Raw genomic sequence first — 10948 nt, forward strand, 5'->3', positions numbered from 1 at the left:
AAACTCTGCTCAAGACTACTATAGAAATATGGAGGTACATGCCCAGATGTTGCTCCAGAGACAACAAAACCAACAACCTCAACATACATTCGACATGGAGTGAAAACCCTTACAGCATATAAAACTGAAGAGACGAAACAGTTATCCTCACCGTAACTTCAGAGGTTTGTATTGTTGAAACAAATTGAACACTGAAGTAGAAAACGAAAAGAAAAAGGTAGAAAAATTGCAGAGGACGAATATACTCAAACGGATAATCCGTATGAAGCACATACTTGTATATTGTATTGTTAAACGTTTCGTATTACCATATCCTTTCCATTCCTTTCTATGTTGTCTAAAAGAAATAAATAAAATTACAGTTTTGTATATTTACTTGTCATCTTGTAATTCCGTGACTTTCACTTATAATTACAATGCTTGTATGTTGCTTATTACATCTGAATAGCGCAAAATTAAAGCAAGAGAAAACACCTGACTAAATGTGAGTATTTGCTTCTGTTCAGCACGAAATTTGCCTCCACTGCTTTCCAACTGTCTGTCGATAGGGTCGTCTTCATCAGAACTCTCACAAGCGTATTCGTCTTCATCTTCTTCTTTTCCTGTCGGCAAAATGATACTTAAAGTGACCTTTGCGGGTCGCTAGAGATGTTCTGCAGTATTGCACACGTTACTATTAGTTTGGGGACTCTCTCTAAAGAAAGGCTTACATCGTTACCGATTATCGAAAATCATTGCTTCAATTAACCAAATTTTCGCTCCTCTATCGCTCATTCTCTTCCTTGCCTTGAAGATATGGAATCGTCGCCGATCAGCAAGTTTTGTTGGCTTCAGTGGAACGACTAACTATATTCCACACTTTGAATCACCAATTAAGGAAACATCCCCGCTGTACCGTGAAGTTGTATTTCTAACTTCCATTTCTGCGTTCAAGCACGCCTCCAGTCCATTCTGCACTTATGCTAGTAAATTTCACATCGGTATCTACGGTAGACTCCCATAAAATAACGGAAGTATCACCTTTTGCAATTTACGAGTTTATCATCATGCAATTATGAGTTTCTTATTTCTGTCTGGGTGCAATCAATAGCCCCTATAACTTTCGGCAGTCGAAACATTTTTTCCCATTCTAGCTTAAGAGTATTAATGTACTGGATTTTAAACTCGAATAGAATCAAGTAGTGAGATTTTAATACCTCCTGATCCATAAAGTCGCACACTGCTGTACATAAAGTTGTCTGGCCACCTCCAAAATTCTTGGCCACACCAGTCTGGAACCCAGGATCGCCCACACAACAAGGAAGTATCTCCTCCACCCATTTCCGGGAAATCAAGGCTCCTCCACGTGTTTCATCACGTACTGGTATAAATTTCGCAATTAAAAAGACCGCGTTTTCAGTTTCCAATCGATACAGCACTTCATAGCTACAAACACCCCTCCAAATCTGGTAGTGTTTCTCGTGTCTGATCCAGCAGGAATATCACCATGGTGCAGACTGAAGGAGAGTGCTTAAGAGCTCGAATGCCCCACCACTGTCTCACGAATAACTTAGGTGTATGTTAGTGTGAAAATTAGATTCTAGTTTTTATTCTCAGCTTAAAACCAGCCCGTTCGGAAACGCCAAGATACATATTGGCATATTAGAATCTACATCGTTTATTTACATGCAACTTAGACGCATCTTAAAATCGTGCAAGACTTAGCTACATGTAGTTTTTTATTTACGTCACTCAGTGAATCTCCTTCGGTCGAACGGGCCTAGTTTGGTGGAGCATGGGCATTTGTTTAATTATTCTTCATAATTGCAGCCTATTATCTCAAAAGCTAAAATATGCCATACGAATCACATTTCCTTGGATATTAATAAGTAGCGTATTAATTATTTATTTCTAGTAAATGATTTAGGAAGAGACAAAAAGCTACAACTACTTCAACTACCACAAAACTACATTAAAATGCTTAACTAGTTACCCAGCTACTAATCAACTACAAACACTACAGAATTTGTTCTCTGTTTGTTCATTTATTTTGGTGCACTTAACTTTTAGATGATTTTTTCCGCTATTGGATCCGCCCTCATACTACTCCAGTCAATAGCCATAGTCTACTGGGTTTCTTGGAAGTCAGACAGCACGTCAGTAGCGTTTCCACTATAGCAAGTAAGTCTACTCATCACTCTTACTTCTTAAACCCCACACTTCCATGATCTTTTGCACCAGCGCAATGTAGATTCTTGGGACAGTATTTCATCTTCTCTCCATCTGCAGAGTATATTGTCTAGCCTGAATGGCAGCGTGATGACTCATGCTTGAATGCCTCGTGAAGTCTTCCTTGGCATTTCTGGATACTGCGGCCGCAGTATCGTCCAAAATGCGCCAGGTCCACTTGCTCCTTAGTGCTGATTGGGGATCCAATATCCTTAATACCTGACGTCCATTACTCGCTATATCTTCATAGAGTGTGCAGTCCCTCAAAGCGTGTTCTGGTGCGCCTACACTGCCGCAGACGCAGCTATCGTTCATCTGTCTTCTGATTTTGAATAGGTACGCAGCATGAGGGCCATGGCCAGTCAGGCATTCTGTCAGTTCACTCGATGGGTTAAGAAATCTCATTTTTAATATCTCTCTGATATTAAGGAGAAATTCGCATGTTATCCTGTTGATTTTGCCACAGTTCTAATATGCGATCTTTTGTTGCTTTTTCAAATTTGCCTCAGTTCCAAGCACCCTTCGTATTTCCATTCGATTGCCTTTCTTTAACCAGTAAAAGGCTCCCCTTTTCCTAATTTCCAAGTCCAGTGGACATATTAGGAGAATTACTAGCAAAGCATCATTGTTGGTAGTGCAATCTTCTTTCTTCTTCTTTATCGTCGGCTTGTCCCACGTCAAGTAGGGTCGGCGTTGCTCTTCTGGATCCTTCTCCTCCATAGTACTCTATCCATTGCCTCTTCCTTCTTCCATCCTTTCTCCCTTAGGTCTCCGGATATCTTATCCTTCCACCTCATCTTCGGTCTTCCTCTCCTTCTCGCTCCTTCAATCTTTATATCTTCAACTCTCTTTCCGATATACTCTTCCCCTTTTCTCTGTACGTGTCCGTATCACCTTAGTCTGCTCTCTTGTATCTTTTTCCCCATGGGTCCCACTTTCACAGCTCCTCTAACAAATTCATTTCTAATCCTGTCCTTCCTTGTTACCCCACACATCCACCTCAGCATACTCATATCCGCCACTTCCATCTTTCTTTCCTGGGCTACTGTAATTGGCCATGTCTCTGCCCCGTATATCATAGCAGACCTTACCACCGACTTGTACACTTTCCCTTTCAACCCAGTGCTCACCTTCTTGTCCCACAACACTCCACTCATTTTACTCCAGTTGTTCCAACCGCAATTTATTCGGTGTTGTATCTCGCTTTACAGTCCTCCGTCCCTGTGTATGTACGACCCCAGGTATTTAAATTTACAGACCGATTTCAGCTCATCATCCTGGATCTTGCAAGACCTCATCTGCACATCCTTCAGTGCTAAATATTCTGACTTTGTTCTGCTAATTTTCACCCCTCTTTCTTCTAGTACCTTCCTCCAATCCTCCAGCTTTTCCTCAAGTCTGTCGATGCTCTGCTCACAAAGAACCACATCATCCGCAAACATCATATTCCACGGCGATTCCTTCTTCACATCTTTCATTGTGATTGTGGGTAGTGCAATAGGCGCCCGTTAATCTTAGTACCTTGTCCCGCTGAACTCTTCACACTATTGAGGCTGACTTCAGCAGATGCAGTCTATGAGTCTAGACGCTCGCGCCATGTCGTACGACTGACGTTAATATAAATTAGTGGTCCACTCTGATTGTCTTCAAGGGAAGCCGAAATTGCCTATTTGCAATGGTTATAATTGTACTCATCATATTTGTACCTTCTCTGCCTGCTTCCTCTACAACAAGTGCAGAGTTGCGACTTTCATCCACAAATAACCCTAGATATCTCGTTACTGTACTTCTCCTAATCGTTAAGTCATTTAATTTTATTTTAGGGTTTCTTATTAGGTCCCCTTACAGCACGAGGTACGCTATTTTGTGAGGTGCTAGTAACAATTTAACACTTCGACACTAGCCGTCAAGTTCGAGGAGGGTCGCATTACATACGTCTTCTACAATTCTTCTGATGTCACCACTTACAACGAAGAGCACACCATCTGCAAACGCCACCAGTCTGCTTATGTTACCGCTGTCATGTAACATCTGTGGTATGGGCTCCAGCGACACATCCAAAAACTTCGGACCACACACTGATCCATGCCGACAGCCTTTTGTTATTGTCTTCATTATTTTCTTTCCTGGGTACGTTAAAGAAGCAGTTCGCCTGTGGCAATAATCTCTCAGGCAATTATACAGCGCTTCTGTGCCCTCCAAATCCCTAAGACGACCAAAGAAGGCCACCACAGGTTATAGAAAGCGCCATAAATGTCAATCATAATCGCTAGAGCATACATAGAATGAGAATCTCTCGCTGGCTAAATCGCCTTATTAATTGCGTCTTCAGCTCACTTGCCTCTTTTAACCCCGTAATGGTGAGGGCTCAACCCATGTAGCAGTCTGTAATCTTGTAGTCTTTTGCATAATTGTTTTTCAACGATGTTGGTCATTGGATCCTATCTTGACCTTTACTAATTGTTACCACTTCAGCGTTCTCCCACTTTGCGGGGGCCTTTTCTTGCAAGAGACGCTCATTGTACAGACCGCACAAATAACTATATAATTGTTCCCATTAGTTCGCGGAACTCGTGCAGCGACCCGGTCCACGGCTATGAAAAGACGGGGTGACCCCCGTTCCCCTACAGTCAATATAGGCCACGGCCGCCCCAAAGCCCCCAGAGAATAAAACAGCGCTCCTTTATTTCCTTTTCCGCGCGGTTTCAAAGCTTCAGACGTCACGTCACCATCTCGCCAGCATGGGAGAGTCTATTGCGTTCGACTTGACAATTTGATTCAGCCAATAGTATAGGGTGCCCTGCACTGACCTCTTGATGCAAGACTTTGACCAATAGTGAAGAATCGCTTCGGCCGAATGCCAACTTCGTGTTCACAAATGTCTGCGAAAGGAGGGAAGTTATGTGCACTTGCCTGTCACATTGGCAACAGCAGTCCCGCCAGGTAGAGTTCTTCTTAGAAAATTCGGAGTTCAGAGCTATGAATTTGGATTCTGGGCATTCTGTTCCGGATCGTCATGGAGAGAGCATTCCGCTCCGGGCCGATAGAAAGAGCGTCCTTTCCGGCCGCTGTTTGGTGTTGATCGGCACGCGGTAGCTGTTTAAAGGAATGTAAGTAGCGCAGTTGCGATAGTGCGATTCGTATTCTGTGCAGCTTGTTACACGCTTACTTTGCCACGCAACTGGTGTTGCTTACTTTGGTTAAGGGGCTCCATGCTGTAACACTGACTTTGATTACACAAGCGGCTCATATAAGTAGATCTTGTTGTGCTAGCTCCAAACAGTCTTCCACAGTTCTGATACCTCCCACTGCGCTAATGTCATTTTGTAACTTAATTTTAATAATGCAGAAGTTTGCTCTCTGTTAATCTCATTGTGATTTATGTCAGTCATTACAGCAAACAAATAACCGATAATCTCAGTTTTGACATAGATTTCAATATCCTTTAACATGCCCTACAACTTTTCCTGGTTAGGCGACACATTAAAAAACTAATATAACCGGTTGTGATCCCAATTGGTCCAAGTCACTGCCTCGGGGTTGTCCTTGTGCACGACGGCCAGCTACAAGGATAACTTACTTATTATTTCGTCATACCAACGAACATTGCACCCAGTCGTCTTTTAGTACGACTTAGTTGCTTCTGATATTCAATATCAAAACAACTATCACTGCACTCGCTTATCTTGTGATTACGCCGTGCTGTTAGGTGTTGTTGTGTGAAAGCAACGAGCGCTGCACACGCTCGAACACATTGGGGTAGTGACTGAACATAATGCACACAAGTAAAAGAAAACGGTTTAGACAAATATCTCGGGATAACTATTACCAGCTATATAATATGAAGTGACCGCGTGTCAGTTTGAATGATCATCACAAGATGGACTCACTTAAAAAACTTTGTAGAGATGTAAGATGTATGTGACAGAAATCTGCTCGTTAAACTCTCTTTAAACTAATCATTTGAATATTATTAATTGGCCTGTAATCGTATCCAGTTCAACTATAGAAATTTTATGGACGATCTCCACCCAGCTTGATCAATATGTGTGGCCAACAAAAGGTCAGTACAGACTCTTCAGTAAATTCCTGTGGGATACACTCCAAGATAGGAGCTATGCAACATAAGACACTGTACAATATTTCAATAAGATTTACTCTACAAGAAAATACAGTATTATTTACTTCTGCCTCGGCAGCTCTCGCCCAAAGGACACTGATGTGAAATGACGCAAATTAAAGGACAGACAGAAGTGTGCAATGACTATTTGTTTCACACACAATTTATGAGTAAACTGCAATCAGCAGACTATTGGTGAATTGAAACTACGTATATCGTCCGTCAAACATATACGAGACTGGCTTTATTTCTAAAGTATTAGTGACGTCAGTGCAATAGCTAAGGTAATAGAACTGAAATGAACTAACTGAATTAACTAACAACTGTAAACAGCAGACGTGCATTCGACCAGTCACTAAGTGAGCAAGCAGTGAAATGGTGGATGTGCGACTACAGTGTGCCAACATCTCTGTGTCACAAATCGCAACGGAACATCTCTAAAAGCAAATGTTCAAGACATTCTCCAGAACGTTCTGAAGAAGAGAGGAGCAAGTGTAAAGTTTGTCCCGCACACCTTGACTCCTGAACAAACATAACAACGTGAGGATCCTGCCGCAACTTGCTTCAAATGCAAAACGCGGCCAGTTCTTTTTCTGCAAAAAGTCATCACTTGGTGTCACCTGTCCGAACCTACCACAAAACGACAAAGTGCAGAAATTCACGTGTTGGTCAGCGCTTTGCTGACATAATGGACATTCAAGCCAATGCGATGCTCGAGTTGAACAACATCCAAAGAAAGGAATTTTCTGACCGTTTCCACTGTTGTATGAACATTCTGTGCGTTGTGCTCATGTTAGGGGATGTTTTACTCATCTAGTATCGAGACTCTTCGGATTGATGAGGTAATTAGAATGGAGAATAATCACTCCGGATGTTCACAACGACTGATATTGAGTCCACTCTTGTTCTTACTATATATAAATGATCTTCCACCAAACACCGAACAAGCTCAAATAGTTCTTTTTAAAAAAATGGTTCAAATGGCTCTGAGCACTATGGGACTTAACATCTGTGGTCATCAGTCCCCTAGAACTTAGAACTACTTAAAACTAACTGACCTAAGGACATCACACACATCCATGTCCGAGGCAGGATTCGAACCTGCGACCGTAGCGGTCACGCGGTTCCAGACTGAAGCGCCTAGAACCGCACGGCCACACTGGCCGGCCAGTTCTTTTTATCGGTAGTGTATTACAAGCAAGCATAATGCAGAAACTACAGCATCCTAAAATGTAAACAAAGTGAAAAAAATAGCTGGTTCTTTGCAAATGGAATGTCACCGAACTTAGATACATGCAGTGTAGTACTAGACATAGCCTGACACATTGTTACGTAGAAATGTCTACGAATTAACATGCGTTGTGTTTTATTCAGTCATCGATACAATTTTATTCATCTAAGAACTAAACACAGCAAGCGGTATGTCCTGTTCTTAGGCCAAAAAGCTTTAACCATCCACGTATAATACGGGGAGATGGCGCTACCGACTTACTCTGCATGTTGCTTTGAAGCCAGCGACATCTTGTCAGATGCTCCAGGACGTTAGCATAGTTTTATTTACGACTGCTTCTTGTTCGTAATTTTTGTTGTGTGCACGTATCTTTTGTGTTAAATGAGGATGTTACAGTGCATTCGTGAAAAAAAAAAAGATGGCCGGCCGGAGTGGCCGTGCGGCTCTAGGCGCTACAGTCTGGAGCCGAGCGACCGCTACGGTCGCAGGTTCGAATCCTGCCTCGGGCATGGATGTGTGTGATGTCCTTAGGTTAGTTAGGTTTAATTATTTCAAAGTTCTAGGCGACTGATGGCCTCAGAAGTTAAGTCGCATAGTGCTCAGAGCCATTTGAGCCAGTCATTGAAAAAAAGACAGCTTAAGGAAGACATTTTCACACTTTTTCTGGCGTTTAATGGATATTTTATCCAGTAATAGAACGCATTTCACCATGACAAAGTACACGCTTCGAATAACGAAGAGGAGAAGTATGTGATGCGAAAGATTGCTTTTGTAATCTAGCAATTTCCTTAACACGAACTGACGAAACTGATAAACGGTCTATGTGCTCGCCAATAAAGTGCTTAAAACACATTTTCCTATGTTTGGTCGGTTTCCAATCTTTCCTTCTCACAGTTTTCACTCAGAGAGCATTACGAGTTGGACTGATAGGGAATTTAAAGTCAAATTACAGAAATAAAACCACTACAGTAAAAGTAAACAGCACAACTACAATTCATGTGTACAAAAGAAAATATTACTTGAATAAGTCCACTTCCGAATGAAATTCGATTCCTCTACAACTTAACCTACAATCAGAATGATTAGTACACCCGTAAATGACACTAGCTGGCATTTTTGATCAAAACACTTGCACCACAAGCTAACTTCAGCTTCAGGTTTGTGACAACTTCCTTTATTATACGTCCACGATTTTACCACAGTGTGCTTTAATCTCTGACTGACACTCTTAAGCCTACACTCTCACCTCGGACACTCATGCGTTTACTTCGCTGTACATCACGACGTCTAGTGGTTTTAATTTAGTCACCAACTCACTTTGAAGATGGTTGTAAGTTTGTGAGCCGAAATATCGGGAAAAGAAAAATTGCCACCCAGACGCATGCCCGAAGGATGACAATAAAAGTTACAACTTGTTCATGACCAAGTTTACATCTATCAACATTTTCAATGCACATGCAGACTGGAATACTCCCTCTCATTTCCTCTGTAGCTGTTCACCACATACAAATACCATAAAGGATTTTGTAGTGAAAGCAATAAGGGTGATGAGTTCTTTCGCTGTATAATCAGTCTCAATAGCTACAAATAAATCAGAGTCTCGCCTAAAGATATTCAGCTCTGGGAGAACATTCTCCACCTGAATCAACGCTGTCCATATGGTTCGGAGTGCTTCAGGGGAGTAGCTTCAGCTTCAAGTCGAACATTCTCCTCGTCGAATGAAGACTCTTCAGTGGATACTCTGTTGATAAAGGAGGAAACTGAGAGTGTCTTGCCATCAGGCTACAGACAGAAGAACACTTGGGTCCCCATGCACCTGCAGTTCACACCACTCTGAAAGAGTACACGAAAGAGATGAAACTTCTGAAAACCACATTGCTTCACAGAATCTGAAAACATTTTTCAAGACTGAAATAAGTAATGCTGCATTTCCGGTCCTTGCTAATACCATGTACATCTACAAAATTGTTGTTGTCTGCTCACGCGGCTACCAACTGCAAATTTTCTCCACATTTTAGATAATGCGATACATAGACCAGGATGGATATAGATAGCCTGAAACATACCAGACGCGCAACGTTTACATTAACATCTTTGCGATCCTGCAAAGTTACAACAAGAATCAGTTTATGAATTTTCCTGCGGATACATTTGCTTGTAGATTTTATATAGTGTCTCCGCTGATGTCAGAGTTTACTAGTTTTGCAGAAAGAAAAAAGAAAGAGAGATAAGACTTTAAAGTCCTGTCGGCATCAAGGTCATTAGAGACGGAGAACAAGCTCAGAATATTTCAAGGATGGGGAAGGAAATCGGTCGTGCGCTTACAAAGAAACCACCCCGGCATTGGCCTGCAGCAATCTGGGGAAGTCACGGAAAATCATAAATTGCCCTCCTGGCGAATCCGAATCCAGTGTGCTAATCATCGGGTCACATAGGCCGGATTCTGTAGGAGGAAATGCAGAACATTGTCACTCCGGACAAGCTACTTTCTAGAAGAGGTAAAATGTGCTGCCCTCTACAGGATGTCCCACATAAAACTGGTACGCCTCGCGTAGCTGTTAATCATCCATAGTCGAACTGCTAGCGAAGTGGCAACACTGTCTCGAAAGTTGGCTACGCTGCATTCTATCGGGAAGTTGAGTGCAGCTGTGGGTTCGAGCGTCAGTTGTTGTAAGAAGCTCTTATTGTTGAGTTGTCACAGAAATGCGACAATTTGCATCAGAACAGCGAATTGATATTGTGAAGTGTTTTATAAAGATAGGCTCCACCAAAGAATTTAAAAATTGTATTCCCGATGGGAGCTAGTGTATCTCGTACATTGTATCATCGTGTACTAAAAGATATAAAATTACATATCGTGTGGGTGTGGTACAAAAATCGAAATTTAAGGATCAGGGAGAAAAGGAGTTCATTATTGTAACTGGCTGTCAACAGCAATTGCAATTGGTTACTTAGACCCCTTGTTTTACTTCATGTCAGATGAGGCCTGATTTCATTCGGCAGACAATATAAACTCCCAGAATTGCAGATATTGGTCGCAGGACAACCCACATATTCGGCATGAAGAACCTCCCCACTCAGAGAAGATAAATGTTTGGTGTGCATTGTCCGGGATGTGCATTATTAGCCCCATATTTTCCAATTAAATCTTAAACAGTGTCATATATCTAAACATCTATGTCTCTTTCTATGCACAATCAACAGATGCAGAAAATCTGTATGCAGTATTCCAACAAGCTTAAACAACTGCTCACTCATCCGACCAAAGTATGGCTCACATCACCAACGTGTTCCCTGAAGACAGACTTGTCAGTGGTGGCTACTGGTCCCAAAGGCCCTTAGACTTAACATCGTGTGATTTTTATTTATGGGGCACATTAAACAACGAA

General features: G+C 41.9%; 1 protein-coding gene across 1 annotated transcript in view; it reads right to left on the reverse strand.

Moving 5' to 3' along the window:
• The window catches only part of LOC124606512, a 33621-nt gene extending 29935 nt beyond the window's left edge, over positions 1-3686 (reverse strand). The window contains exon 1 of the mRNA XM_047138495.1: positions 3468-3686. Coding sequence (XP_046994451.1) covers positions 3468-3686 — 219 coding nt within the window. The remainder of the gene's footprint in view (positions 1-3467) is intronic.
• Between the last annotated feature and the right edge of the window lie 7262 nt (positions 3687-10948).

Source organism: Schistocerca americana, chromosome 3 (genome assembly GCF_021461395.2).
Source record: "Schistocerca americana isolate TAMUIC-IGC-003095 chromosome 3, iqSchAmer2.1, whole genome shotgun sequence".
Taxonomy (NCBI): Eukaryota; Metazoa; Arthropoda; class Insecta; order Orthoptera; family Acrididae; genus Schistocerca; species Schistocerca americana.